The following is a 14,936-nucleotide window of genomic DNA, read 5'->3' as shown; positions in this document are numbered from 1 at the left end:
GAAGGTCATGGAGAAGTGGAGGTCAAGGACTAGACACATGCTCCTTCCAGCTGGAGTCCTGGGAAACCATACACATTCCCCCGGGTTCCAGAAGCGGAGGAGGCCTTCCTTTGCCACGCGTGGAGCTGCCTAGTTGCTATGGCCCCAGCACCAACAAACAGGAAAGTTGAGAGGAGGCCCCCTCCCTTACCGGAAAGTGCCAAACCAAAACTTGTACCACTCACTTCCTCCTGAATCATCTGGGGTTTAGAAGATCATTGAAGAAGGAAAGCCAGCCAGCCCCAAGGTGTGAAGCTTCTCAATCTGCCCCACCCGAGCTTGCTCGCCCCTGTGTCCCTCAATGCCACGGCCCGTGACCCTCAGCAGACAAGAAACGTGCTGTCTGTGTCACACTTGTGTACAGTTGCTTTCGTGCTCATTCATCCCTGTCCAGGCACCACGTCCAGACCCAAAAGGGTTCTGAGCATGAGACCTGGTTTCACACTGCTCAAGACCCTTCCTCCTCATGCACTGGCTCAGCCCCCACATGGTCTGGCGGCCGGGGCAGCAGAAAGAGCCACAAGGAACTGGACCTCGGGTTTGCAGGGGAGCCTCTAGCAGGCTGCTTTCGAGGTAGGAATGCACTGCAGCTGGAACACCCTCAATGTCATTGAGGCTGGGCATGGGCTTGGAGAGTGTGCCCCATGGACAGGACCTGGGTAGCCAATGCACTCTGGGCACCCCGTCATGACAGCTCAGGGGTAGAAGCCCAGGAACCACATGTGAGCCTGGGCTCTGCAGGGAGATCCACACACCAAGCAACAATCGAGAGGGCAGACACGACTCTCCACAGTCCCCAGACCCTGCAATGTGGGGCCTCAATGCGGTTCTGTTTTGCAGAGCAGGGGCTTGCTGTTGGCATTGAAAGGCGGATGGCATTTTTGAGGGGGAGGAGAAGTTGCAGAGAAAGGAGAAATCCTGAAACGACAGACAGTGGGACAGCTGTGGCCTGAACTTGGTGTTCCTGTGCCTCGGATGTGGATGTATTAATTTCCATAAATGCTAATAGCCCATTTCCCCAAGAGCTATTACTTATGTCATCTCCCCTTGGATGCGTTTCAACACAGGGCAGACAAATGAAAAAGGAAAGGACTGCCCCTAACGGTGGGTTTCCCGCTCCCCAACCCTGACCCCACCAGGTAGCTCAGGACTGTTCCCTAACGTGGCCCCTCTAATTCAGGGTCAAGACCCCCTGCCTTCAGCCCACAACCAGGTCCCTATCATGCCAGGAGGCAAAGAAAGTTACCACCCCAAAAATGCTGAATCACAAAGTAAGCTGAGCAGGAAAGTGGGGGTGGGGTGGGGAGGGACATCATGGCCAGGGAGGAAGGCAGGACGCTAAGGGACTTCTCACCTGGAGACCCCCTGAGGCTGCTCTAGACAAAGTGTAGACCCCAAAGGAGCCCCTGGACAAATGCCAGGGTGAGCAGAGCCAGGGTAGGCTGCCTGGGTGACAGGGTGGAAAGGTGGGCAGGTACAGGACAGCCACTGCAGCAGGACGCGGTGCAGCAGCTGGGGCTCTGTGTCCAGCGTCCTGCGGGAGCAGCAGCAGGTAGGGGAGGTGGGGAGCTAAGAGAACCTGAAGATGGGGTAGGGGCAGAAGGACCCGGGTGGGGTGTTGTGTGCAGGTAGCCAGATGAACTGGTGCAGGAGGGGAGTGCCAAGGTCCTGGGGAGCAGGGCAAGGTGGAGAGAGGGCGCCCACGGGGAAACGTAGGGATTGGGAGCAGAGTGGGTGGGAAGACGGGGCTAGGGACCTGAAAGGAGAGGCAGGATGAGCCTTTGGGAGAGAGATGGGGAGGACTAGGACCAGGAGCGCTCCGATGGGGGGGTGCGCTGAGGCTGGAAGAGGGAATGGAAAGAGGGATGGGGGAGGGGGAGGCGAAGCTGCGGGAAAAGGAGGGGTCAGGGAGGGATGAAGTTAGGACAGGGGTCGGGATGGGAGCTAAAAGGTCGGGCAGGCTGGTAGACAGGGCAGGCAAAGGAGGGCGGAATGGGGGAAGGGATGTGATGGAGAAGGAGGTGAGCCGGCTGGAGAGGAGGTGAGGATGGAGGCGGGTGCGGGGACGCGCTGGAGACAAGGAGATGGAGAGTCAGCGCGGGCCTCGCGGTGCCCGCCGCCGCTCTCCCGGCGCACTGCAGGGGACTGCGCGGACGGCTGGGGTCTCCCCCTGCACTCACCTGGGGGCTCCAGCTCCGGATCCTCTATCCCGCTCCGGATCTTCCTTCCCGCCCTGCCCCTGCGACTTTAGCGCCCCCGAATCCCGCTCGCTCCACCAGGTTCCGCCCGCAGCATCTTCACCTCGTGGGACGCCCGGGGCCACTCCTCTTCTAGATTCTCATTGGCTGTTCTTCACGCCAGTCACACTCTTATTGGCTGAGGGATCGCCGACCATGCAAATTAGGACGGGCCCGCCGCCGCGCCGATTGGCTGGCGCTGCTGGAGCGGAGACCCTGGACTTGGGCTCTGATTGGTCCCTGCGTCCTGCTGACGCGGATGACGGAGAGCTGGTTCTTCCCCTTCCAAGACTCCTCCGGCTGGTGGCAGGGGATCGGGCGCCCCTTGGCCGGTCCTCGGCCCGCAGGGTCTGCGGCTCCGGTGGGCACCGGCCAGCGCCGGGCCTCTGGATCCGTCGTAGAGGCACTTCCTCAGAAGCCTGGGGCTCGACGCCCGGGGGCGGGTGCGGCCGCTGCAGGCGCGTCTCCTAGGTAACGCTGCCCGCCACGGGCGGAACCACGTTGGCTGGCGCCGCGGGGGAGGTTGGACTCAGTCCAGAGGCTCAGGGGCCCCCGAGCGGCCCGAGGCCTTGACCCGGAGTGTGTGTGGGGTGCTCCGTCCGACTCTTCTTGGGGTCCGAGGCCTGAGGGGCGCGGCAATCCGGCGAGCGCGGGGCTGTGCCTGGGTCGGTCGCATTTTCCTCCCCCTCTCCTTGACTTTTGGTGGCCCGGGCCGCCGGGTCCTGTAGGGTATCCGGGGCTTCTTGGGGCTCAACTTTTGCGCTTTCCGCGTAGACCCCGCACCCGCTGGCAGCGCTTCAGCTTCCGGCGACCGCGGTGCCGCCGGCTTGGGCTTTGCTGAGACCGCGGCATTGGCCCTCCCCTTTTCCCGTTCGGACCCCTGCTGGGGACCCCTGCTTTGCCTGTCCCTGCTGGGTAGCTGTCTCCTGATGGTCCTGCCGACCCGACCCCGCGCCGCTGCCCAGTGGAGATCTGGAGACTCCCTGATCATCGCGGGATTCCCTGCTTCGAAGGTCCTGCCTGCTGAAGGCCTACCCTGGAGTTGCTCCCGCCTTCCCCTCCGCTGGCCAGCCCGCCGACCTCCTGACCGCCTCCGAGCTCCCAACTTGGGCCCTTGTGCTCTTGAGACCCCCAGTGCTCGGTCTCCTGCTGTCTTCTTCAGGCCTTTGCACATTTCTTTCCATGTCTGTCTCTATAGAAGACAGATGCCTTCGCAACCCTGGTCCTGCCTTCTCTGTCGCACTGTGTCATTTTGACTGAAGCACAGGTCGGAAGTCTCACAAGCTTGTGTAGTTGGAAAAGGTGTACTTTAGATGATTGTGCCTAGTCGCCGCTAGTTTCAAGCCGGGTCTCCATCACAGCTCCTTGCACCCTCCTCTCCTCTGTGACTTTCATAGGTCACAACCACCTCCTTTGTGTCTAACTTGTATCCTGTCTTCCTGCCTCCCTTCAGATACATTCCTGGAGGGCAAGGAGGTTGTCTGCAGTGTTCTCCAGGGCCTGGCACTCGGTAGGTACTCAAAGAATACTCCTTGAAAGAGGAATTCCAGGCAGGGCTTAATTAGACTTCTGCTTACTCTAGAAAATAAAGGCTGCGTGGGGGGGAGGGGGGCGTTGCTTCACAAGTGGTTCAGTTGGTAAAAAATCTGCCTGCCAATGCAGGAGATGTGGGTTTGACCCCAGGGTTGGGTAGATTACCTGGAGTCGGAAATGGCAACCCACTCAGTATTCTTGCCTGGGAAATCTCATGGGCAGAGGAGCCTGGCGGGCTCCTTTTTGTGACACATGGGGTCACAAAGAGTTGGACACTACTGACCACACACACACACACACATGCACTTGGTGTCTACTCTCAAAAAAGCTCCTAAGCTTTCAGGGTTCAGGCAGGCCAGATCTCTTTCGTGTCTGGGAGGGAAGCTTCCTTGTGCCTGGGAGGTTCCTTGTGGCTCCTGTCCCTCCCTTTCCTTGGTGAACCACTGCTGATGAGACCTCAGCCCAGCTGACCTCTGCAGTGCCTGGGTCCCTCCTCTTCTCCATCCCCCCACCTTGCCCAAAAAAAGGAGACTGGGTTAGGCTTGTCTTGTGTGCGCTGCTCAGGCTTGCCCCCTAGTCTTTTCTCCACTGGATATTTAGATTCTTGAAGACAGGGTATTTGACAGTCCGCTTCACCGTACTAGGACAGAACAGGTGCTTGGTGAATATTTGTTGATCAGGTAGGTCTGCAGCAGCAAAGACCTCCAGGGAGCTTCAGAGGCCCCCCTCCTTTTGTAGGTGGGAGATAGATGCTGGGAGGGCAAGAGACTTTGCAGAAGTCAGAGAGGAGAGTAAGGATCAGCCCAGGCTCCTCGACCTCTTTGCTCTCACTTTGCCCTTGGGGGCTTCTCCTGGCCTTGGTGGGCAGAGGGGCCAGCATAGGTTATAATGGCTTTGACGTTTGTACGACTGACTATATGGTTTCAGGCTAGCTGTTTAACCTCAGGATCTCACTTTTCACATCTGTAAGAAGGAGACAATAGTGGTACTTATCTTCCAGAGTTATTGCAATAGCAAATATGAAAATGTGAGTGCCTCGCTCATGATAAGGACTCAATAAAAGTTGGTGCCTTTTCTTCCTCCTTCCTCTGGAGAGCCCCTTGTGCCCTTTTCTTGGCCTCAAGGCACGGGGCCCTCCTAGTTTTCTCTTTATGGTTCATCTGGCCCCAAAGGCCCCTCTGCCTTCCTCTGCAGCTTTCTTCATTCCTCTCCAGCATAACTGAATGATTGACCTAATCATTAGAAAGGTTTACACTGAGGACCTAGTCCTAACCTCATGGAGCTCAGTCCTGCAGGATGACAGTGACCATGTAGCCTGGGGAAGCTGGGTGACTCTTCTGTGATAGGGTCCAGTTCGAGGGTGTATGTGTGGGTGGAGGTGCTTTCCTGGGGAGGTGGCACCAGAGGAAGACTCATCCAGGGGTGTGTGTGCCTGTCAGGGGGGATAGAAGGCATGCTGAATGGGAGGAACTGAAGCACGGGCTGGATGGAGTGTACGGGAGTGTGGGCTGGGTGAGAGCCGTTTGGGGCCCTGGGTGGGGGGTGGGGCAGGAGGGGAAGACCTCTGTGTGTAACGGAGCCCCGGGGACCATCCAGGCTCCTCCTCCCAGGAGCCTGTGTCTCAGGAGTCACCTCTCCCTCCCTCACTCACTCCAGTAGTCGCTCCATCTCCACCATCTGCCTCCACCTGCCTGGCTCAGAGCTTTGATCTTGGGAGACCTGCCTTTCGTCCCAGCGCGTCTCCTGCAGTGCCATCCTGTCATCACAACTGGTCCTGCCAAATGTGGTATTGGGTCCCCTCGTCACCCAGGGAAGTCGGGGGATGTACTAGGTTAGGGATCTGGGGCGAGGGAGCAACATCTGGAGCCACCTACAAAGGAGGCGCTGTCCTGGAGCCAGGAAACACCGCCATTGGGGGCTCCTTCCGTAGAGTGTTTCCCTACATGTGCTTCTGAGGCCGAAAGGGCTTTGCTGTGGAGTTATCCCCCAGCCTGTGAAGGCTCTCACTTTGCAGGAATAAACCTCTCAATTTTATAACTAATGTCAATGATGAAACATTTCCCTGAAAAAGAGAAAAACTGGGGAGACAAGTTTATTGAAACTTCAGTTTCAGGGCTGAATTAATTGAGCTCTGATGCTAAGTGCAGTATCAAGGCCCCAGGAGAGTAGGTTTCCTTCTGCAAGCAGTGGGCCAGGGAGCAGGTATGTGCTAATATGTGCAGCTGATATGTGCTCTGACCAAAAGCACAGAAGCCTGCTGGGTGCAGAAGCACAGAGGAGCTGGCCCTGGGAGATAGCCTGTCCAGAGGGCGCCGTGGCTGGGGTCCCAGTGAAGACACACACAGTGTATGTCATCTCTGAGACCAGCCCCGAAGCCCTCAGGCCAGAACTGGGGAGGGTAGTTCCGCAAAACAAGGGGTATTGAGCAGACAGACATAACCCACAAAGGAAAAAACCCCACATAAACCGGCGTGTGTGCCTTATTGTTCATACAGTAACAGTCTGGATCTGAAGGCCCAAGGAGATGTGTGTAGGGTCGGGGTGGTGTTCCAATGGGGGCCGGACCCCACACTGAGGCCCACTGGGTATGGGAGAGCATCTCAGGGGGGCCAGTCGCATTCATACCTCCAGGGCCCCCCTGCATTCCCAGCACAGCCTGTGAGTGTAGAGGGTGGGCCGGCTGCCTGAAGCCCTGCATTTCGAGTCCCTTTAGAGCAACCTCTCTCCAGCGTTTTAGTGTCACGCTGCTTTATGCTTTAAAAAATGATTGAGGACTCCAAATAACTTCCTAAAATGTGAGTGATGCCTAACAACATTTATTGTGGAGAAATGTTGACAGTGTTATTAATTCATTTAAAAACAGTAGACCTGTTACGTGTTAACATAAAAAAATATATTTTTAATGAAAGCCAGCCATGTTTTCTGAAACAAAAACATTAGCAAGAAGAGTGGGGTTGTTTTGTGTGTTTGTTTTTGAAATATTTTATTTGGCTGTGCCGGGTCTTCGTTGCAGCATGCAGGATCTTTAGTTGCAGCATGTGGGATCTAGTTCCCTGACCAGGGATTGAACCTGTACCCCCGGCATTAGGAGCACAGAGTATTAGCCACTGGACCACCAAGGAAGACCCCCTTTTGGGTTTTGCTTTGTTTTCTTTTGCATGATTGTGAATCCCTTTAACGTCTGGCCCACAGACTGCTGGGCGCTGCTTCACTGGTACAGCTTCTCTGTTGAGTCTATTGTGTTGAGTCATTTTGCTTGAAGGATTTGAAGGAGATGCTGATGGGCAGGGGGGAGCCCTTAGAGAACTGCTTCTATGCTGTACCCAAACTCAAGCGATCGTTCCTTAAGGGTTTCTTGCGAGCAGAGGTTGACACCCTGTCTGAAAACTTTCACACTGTTACATTAAATCCTCTGGTTTGCATCGCACTTTGGGTGGATCATTCCCCCATGCAAGATTTTACATCATTGTGCTTGTTCTCTTGGACAATAACTGCTTCTGAGTTAGGCAGATCTTCCAAATATTGACACATCTACTCACACAATTTCAAAAGCTCACTTTTCGTTCCCAGCACTACCCATCTTGTCAGGAAAGTCTTCAAGAGTTATGAAGCTGTCAGGCTCACAGTGGAGGGCACAGATTTTCCCAATTCTGAATTTTGCCCGAAAGCTCAGTTTTTATGAGTTTACCTTGAAGTGACAGGTTCATTTTGTTCAGACTGTGTTTGAAGCTCCCACTTCTGAATCACCATTGTTTGTCTCTGAGCTGTTCTTTTAGTAAGAATGGTGTTGCTGAGTGCAGGAAGGAGGCAGTTCAACACGCAGCCCAGTGATCATGCCTGTCTTACCCTGGGGTGACCCTGGTCCTTCATTTGGCAGCAGAAATGCTTTTTGTGCTTTACCCCCTTTTATCACGGAATGTTAAAAGCACGCATCCTCAAGGGTCAAGTCAAGATGTAATAAAATCCATAGTGTGCACAGCCTCCCCAGGGACCTTATTAAGCAAAGCTGCTGGACTCTGTGCTGTGAGGGGCACAGAGCACAGCGTGGCTGTGGGCTTTGGTTGCCGCTGTCTCGGGAGGTGATGGGGCCCTAGTAGCTTCACCCACCATTGCCTTGGCACTGTCAGCACAAATGCCAACCCAGTGAAAGACTCAGATGGCATCTGGAGGTTGTGAAAATAGCTCTAGGCCTCTGGAGCCCTTGACCACCTCCGGGAACCTCGGGGGTTTGTGGACTGCATTTAGAGACCTGCTGTCTTAGAAGACCAAACCCACTGCTCTTTCTCCTTGCTGGCCATTTTGGTAGAATTCGGCCTCTTATCAAGGCCAAGGACTTACGATTCTGTTTCAGCTGAAGACAGTCTTGAGAAGGTTCAGATCCTCCTCTGCCAGAAGGCAGATAAAATCTTGATTGAACCTCATTGCCAAGACACCCCGAACACCCAGTCTGTCCCCACTTGGCTCCACCAGCAGGACTGTCTGTGGCTTGGCTGTCCTGGGTGCTGGACTCCAGGGTCCCCTTGAGCCAGGGCTCGTGGTGACATCTGGACTGCTGGCCTTGCTCCCACGCTGCCTGCCTTTTTGTATGTGTCTCAAGGCGGCCACTCCTGTGGTGTCCCCCTTGCAAGCTCCGAGCTGATGGCCTCTCTGCTCTGAAGGCCCCAGAGGAGAGTGTTCTTGCAACAGAACCAACAGAAGCTCTGAGCTCACATCTTATTGGCTCTGAGTGGGTCATGCCCCCCAGGCCCCTCTAAGCGCCCCAGTTCCCAAGGCCTGGTGCCCTTGTGCAGGGCTCCACCTCCATAGCTGGACAGAGCACGTGGTCGTCCTAAACCAGTCACTGAGGCTGGGGTAGGCGTGCTCTGATTGGCCAGGGGAAGGTGGCATGGATGCCAGTCCTTGGCTGCAGTGGGGGTTGGGGAGGTCGCAGAGTATGGGTCACCGGGATGGTGGTTCCCCTGGTATTAGTGGGAGGTTCTCTAAGCGCTGGGGCCCTCATAACTCTATTATTTATTTGAACGCCAGTGGTGCAGGTAATCCCAGAGGCCCCAGGGACCTGGGGGCCAGCAGAATGCACGACTGGCGCAGGATCTTTGACCAAAACCTGCTGGTCCCTCCGCACCCACAGAGAGCACGCCAGCCTGCGAAGGAGTCGACGGCGTTTCAGTGTGTTCTGAAGTGGCTCGATGGCCCGCAAATTAAGCAGGTAAAGAAACCGACTCTTTACTGTCAAATGCATGCTGTCACCGCTCTCAGCTGATACAATATCGATTTTCACGTGTTTATCTGAGTCTTTCACTGGGCCCATCACTCCAGGTGGTAGCAGCATTTGGAGGCAAAGTGGCCCATCAGCAAAGAGGGTACGTGATTCAGCGACTCAGTCAGCACTTTTGACCCTGACTCAAGGCTTCTTGCTGCCTACAGTGGAGCAATCCAAAAACTCGGATAATTCGATTTCCTGAGTTATTTCTTGGCCAGGCTGTTTGCAAAGGCTGGCCTTGTGCGTGGCTCAGCACGGCCTGGGGGTTAGAACTGCAGGGGTGGAGCTCTGGGCATCCTGGGAGATGTGAGGTGGAGGTATTACCGCCTTTGCACACTCAGGCCCTCGCTCTGGGGCCCTGTGTCCATCTCTGCCCTCAGCTGGCAGGGAACTTGCTGGAGAAGCTGGTGTCTCTGTGCCTCCACGGAACACCCACATGATTGTACAGTCCTGGGGAGGCCCAGGGTCCTGGGGGAATGCACAGGAAGGATCCAGGCCTGCCACTGTGAGCACGCAGCTTGTAGGGTGTGGCTTGGTGAGACCGTATCTTCTTCCTCTGTAATTGGCAGAGCAATTCTCCTTGCATTCAGAGTTGTCTGAGCACTAGGTCTGAGAATAACCTAATGTTAAATCGCTCACATCCTACATCATCACTTCAAACCCCGTGATTGAGCACCTGCTGTGTGTTTGCTGCCGTGTAGATACTGCAGTGATTACTGCTGTTACAGCTTTACTTGTTTTATTTTTTGACCACACTGCGTGCCATATAGGATCCTCATTCCCCAGCCAGGGATCGAACCCCTGTCCACTGCATTGGAAGTGCAGAGGCTTAACCACTGGACTGCCAGGGACGTCCCCAACAACTTTACTTCTTAGCGCTTTACTTGTATTGGTTCACTTCATCCTCACGACAGCCCTACGAAGTAGGTAACATTATTATCCCCATTTTACAGAAGAGGAAGCAACATGAGAGACGTGGAGTCAGATGCCTAGGGTAACACAGATCCAGCTGGGAGCTGGCCAGCTGGGACTCCAAGCTAGGGAGATTGGCTCCATCAGCCCTGCCTCCAGGGGCTCATGAGATAGTAGACGGCAGTTGCCTCTTTCCTAGGAATTTTACAAAGGAAATTTCTTTTATTTTTCTATTTTACTTTATTAATGCATTTTAACTTGTTTTCAAAAAGGTAATTCCTATAGTTCAAAATACAAGAGGGCACACAGGGTAAGTGTATTGTCCTATGGCTGTCTCATCCTGGATATAGCCGGTATTAACCTGTTTTCTGTACAACCTTTCAGACATTCTAAGCAACCACAACAAATAAATATGCTTGTATATTTTTCTCTTTTTTTGGCATGAATGGTCGCTTATTGCTGTATTCTATATCTTAATATTCTTAACAGTATGTATTATACATTGGTAAATGTGGGTCATCTTTACTTCCTTCCCAAAGATAAAGTCAATACTTTCACGAAAGTCACATAATTGTGTTTCTTCAGGGATTTCTGGGAAAGAAAGGATCAAAATGAGATTCTTTGAAAAACAAAATAAACAAAAACAAACAACTCCCCCTTCCCTCACATATATGTTATAGACTGTTCATGTCATTTCATAAAGAATTTCTTATTCTTCCTTAAGACAGCATAGCTTTTCCTGTATGAATGACCTGTCATCCATTCTTTTGGTCCTTCCTTAAAATGACCACTTGTTCTGACTCCAGGTGTTTGCTTTTATAGACATTATGATAATGGATAATGGCACTGAAATAATTTTTAAAAATGCACACTGTCTGTAGAATAGAGTCATACAGTAAAAGCTAACATTTAAAACCCACTTCTAGGTTGTTTATAAAAAAATCACAGTTTAAACATGAAGACATTAGATATATGTCTTCAAATCATATGTATGAAAGGAAAAGAATGGAAAAAAAGATACCAATGTAAACTCTTAAGTATTAGAAAGCTTTGTGGCTGTACTAATTTCAGACAAAGTAGAGTTCAAGGTGAAGCATATCACCAGAGATAAAGGGATGTCTCATACTGACAGTGACAGGAAGACGTGACGGCCCTAAATGTGTGTGTGCCTGTGATGGGAGCCCCCAAAGTCACCCTCAGGTTTGGTGATGGACTAGGAGGACTTGACATGACTCAGCACATAGTCATCTTCAAAGGAAAGAATTGTTTCAGTGAAAAAATAGAGTAAGATCAGCCAAGGGAATGGCATATGGGAGGCAATGGGTATGAACTCCCAGGGTCCTCTGCCATGGGATTCCCACAAGACACATTACAGCAACGAGCTGGGACAATACCTGTGACATCCTGCCAACCAAGGAAGCTTGTCAGAGACTCAGTGCCAATAGGTTGTAATGTATGACTCCCAACAGGCTTTTTGGGAACTGGTCATGTAGACACACTTTGCCTAGCACGTAGTAGGATTCCAGAGTTCCAGAAGGAAAGCAAGTGATCAGCATAAATCACTTTGTACAAGAAGTTTAGTACTAGTAAGCCATTCCAATCCATTAGGGTGGTGGGGAAGTCTGTGTCCCCAGACTGCAAACTCCAGCCAAGGGCCAGACCTGTAAGCCAGCACATTAAAGACTAACTGGCCTGCTGTTATATCTCATTTGTGCCCAGCACCCAGCAGCACAGCTTTCAAATCCATGAAGCAAAGTTTGTAGAACCAAAGGGAACTGCATTTAGATTCACCTTTATAATTGGTAGCTTTTAACTCTCTCAATAAGTGATAGAACGAATAGACTCCCCCCCACCCCAAAAAAAAACATCATTAGGGTGTGAAAGATCAGAACACCGCCAACCACCTTGACTGAATTGTCATCGTGAAAACACTATACCCAACAAATAAAATACACCTTCTCAAGTGCCTGTGGAACATTTACAGAAATAGATAATATGCTTGGTCATGAAAATAAATCCCAATAAATTTAAAGGAATTGAAATTATGAAGAATATGTTCACTGACCAATATATTATTAAGTTAAAAAATCAGTAACAATAAGATAACCAGAAAATCTCCAAATAGTAGAAAATTTAAACAACACTCTGGTCACTAGTAACCCTTGGGTCAAAGAATTCAGAGAGAGATTAGAAAGTAATTGGAACTAAGTGGTATAAGAATATATCAAGATTTGTGGGATGCAGTTAATGCAGCCCTTTGAGGGAAACTTACAACTTTATATAACTACATTAGAAAAGACGAAAAATGCAGGCATACCTCATTTTACAGTGCTTTGTAGATATTGTTTTTTTCCCCCCACAAATTGAAGGTTTTTGACAACTCTGCATGGAGAAAGTCCATCAGTGCCATTTTCCCAGCATTTGCTTATTTTATTTCTCTGCTACATTTTGGTAATCTTGCAATATTTCAAGCTTTTTCATTATTATTATCTGTGTTATGGTGACCTGTCATCAATGATCTTTGATGACTCACTGAAGACTCAGATGATAGTTGGTATTTTTTAGCAATAAATTGTTTTCAAATTAAAGTATGTACATTGTTTTCTTAGACACAATGCTACTGTACACTTAATAGATTACAGTATAGTATAAACATAATTTTATATGCACTGGGAAACAAAAAATCCATGTGACTCACTTTATTGTGATATTTGCTTTATTGCAGTGGTCTGGGACTGAACCCTCTGTCTCTGAGGTCTGCCTGTGTAAAATCAACAATCTCTGCTTTCTCCTTAAGAATCTAGACAAAAGGAATAAATTAAAACCAAAGAAAAGAGAAGAAGGAAATAGGAAATATATGGGCAGAAATCAATAAAGGGCAAATAATAGAGAAAATCAGTAAAGCTAGAAGTTGGTTCTTTGAAAAGATTAATAATATTGATAAACCTGTAGCAAGACTGATCATGAGAAGAGAGAAGAGACACAGATTATCATTATTAGGAGAGGAAGAAGGGGGATCACCACATATCCTACAGACATTAAAAAGATAATCAAGGGACATTATGAGTAACTTATGTGCCAATAAAAACTTAGATGAAATGGATAAATTTCTTGTAAAGCACAATTTACCAAAAGTGACACCAGAAGAAATAGAAAATCTAAATAGCCCTGTATATTTTTTCTTTATTCATTTTTTTCTTAATTTATTTTTAATTGAAGGATAATAACACTATTGTGTTGGTTTCTGCCATACATCAACATGGATCAGCCATAGTATACATATGTCCCTTCCCTCTTGAGCCTCCCTCCCACCTCCCACCCCATCCCACCCCTCTGGGTTTGAGTTCCTTGAGTCATACAACAAATTCCCACTTAAATAGCCCCACATTTATTAAAGAAACTCAATTCATAATTAAAACATTTCCAAACTTAAATGACTTCACTGTTGAATTTAATAAAATATTAAAGGAAGAAATAATACCAATTGTAGACCAACACTCAGAAAATAGAGTAGGAGGGAATTGTTCTCAGGTGTTTATTTTGAGGCCATCATAACCTTGATACCCAAACTGGACAAGGACATGAAAAGTACAGATTGCCATCTCTTATGAATGCTGACACAAAATTCCTTAATATATTAGGACATCAGATCCAGCAATGTATACAGAAGGTAAGACATCATGGTGGGGTTTATCACAGGAATGCAAAGTTGGTTTTACACACAAAAATCAGCCACGATTAAAAGATTGAGTAGGGAAAAAGTCAAAAGTTCAGTCTAGATGATCTTACAGATTTGTAAAGTTTTAGTTATTTTGAGAATTGGTAGCTTTAGATAATAGCAAACTTCCCTATAAAAGGTGTTGGCTAAAAATATTACATACTAATTTTGAACTCAAATCACTTATTAGTCATTTTGGTATGTTTTTCTTACTTTTTATTTACCTTTTTGGTTTAGTTTCATTTTACCATGAATGTTGATTACTGGGTTGGCCCAAAAGTTCATTCAAGTTTTCCCGTAAGATAATTACAGAAAAACCCAAACAAACTTTTGGACCAACCTAATTCTTTCCTTTGGAATGACTGTTTCACTTGGTATTTACTGTGTGTTTGGAGCTGTGCAGGGGACACGAGGGTGACCACCCCCGCCCCCGCCCTGCCCAACTCTATCTTCATAGCTCTCTGTCCAGCATGAGGAGACAGCTAGAAACCTACCTGAGTAGAGTTGAGCACAGAGTCTCAGAGAGGTGGAGGGGGTGGTCGGGGTGTGGAGGCTGGGAGAAGACCCAGCTCCCCGGTGATCTGGGAGTTCCCTGGTCCTGGCTGCTGGTCACCTCCCTGAGAGCGTGGTGAGGGGGCCAAGGGGGCTAACGGTGGTGCCCTGGGTGGTACCTGTAGCGAGGGGAGGCCCAGGCCCTGGGGAGGTGTGCACACTGAGCCCCCCCACCCCTTACATGGTTTGGTCTCCAGTCCTGAGCATCAGCAGGAGGAGAATATTCCAGGCTCTCATCCCTCCCCCCCCCAGAGCTGAGACCGACGTAAACAGACAACTTAGAAGCATGGGAGATACTGATATAAAGCGGGATCAGAGGATGAGGGTCTGGATGGTGGGGGTCAGGGAGGGCCTCCTTGGTCAGGACCTCATGGGAGTGGGGGTGAGTGCAGTAAAGGGGCTCCATGGGGGCAGGGAGCAGAGTGAGGAACAGTGCTGGAGGGGAGAGATGAGGGTCTGGGCTCAAGATCCCCCCAGACCTGTTGGCACACTCCCCACCTCCACACACGACACCACCCCTCTGCCAGCTGCTCCCATTTGCTGGGACTCACCTGCTGGACCTGGGAGGCTGGGCGGGCAGGCGGCCACCAGCTGGTCCTCCCTGTTTCTCTTCCCCTCATATTCCACACCCCGCCATCGCCAGGGCCCTCGGCAGTTCCTTCACGGACACCCCGAATATGCCACC

The 14,936-nt window shown here is 50.5% G+C and overlaps 2 protein-coding genes across 13 annotated transcripts in view; one reads left to right on the top strand and one right to left on the bottom strand.

Annotated features, from left to right (window-relative positions):
- Positions 1-2,365, bottom strand: part of KCNAB2 (potassium voltage-gated channel subfamily A regulatory beta subunit 2) — a 96,497-nt gene extending 94,132 nt beyond the window's left edge. For both annotated transcript variants that reach the window (XM_043485087.1, XM_043485090.1), the window contains exon 1: positions 2,220-2,365. The gene's annotated coding sequence lies outside the window, so the exon portion shown is untranslated. The remainder of the gene's footprint in view (positions 1-2,219) is intronic.
- Positions 2,366-2,504: 139 nt separating this feature from the next.
- The window catches only part of NPHP4 (nephrocystin 4), a 138,143-nt gene continuing 125,711 nt past the window's right edge, over positions 2,505-14,936 (top strand). For 8 of the 11 annotated variants that reach the window (XM_043485067.1, XM_043485066.1, XM_043485065.1 and 5 more), the window contains exons 1-3: positions 2,505-2,747; positions 3,730-3,786; positions 8,835-9,015. In XM_043485067.1, the coding sequence (XP_043341002.1) occupies positions 2,536-2,747; positions 3,730-3,786; positions 8,835-9,015 (450 nt within the window). In that variant the 5' untranslated portion in view covers positions 2,505-2,535. Of the gene's footprint in view, positions 2,748-2,820; positions 2,942-2,991; positions 3,290-3,729; positions 3,787-8,834; positions 9,016-14,936 lie in introns of those variants that run through there. The other 3 variants (XM_043485069.1, XM_043485068.1, XM_043485062.1) reach the window with 3 other exon arrangements.

This window comes from Cervus canadensis, chromosome 13, assembly GCF_019320065.1.
Source record: "Cervus canadensis isolate Bull #8, Minnesota chromosome 13, ASM1932006v1, whole genome shotgun sequence".
NCBI lineage: Eukaryota > Metazoa > Chordata > Mammalia > Artiodactyla > Cervidae > Cervus > Cervus canadensis.
Note: the sequence above shows the minus strand (reverse complement) of the source record. Positions and strands in the feature narration are given on the sequence as shown.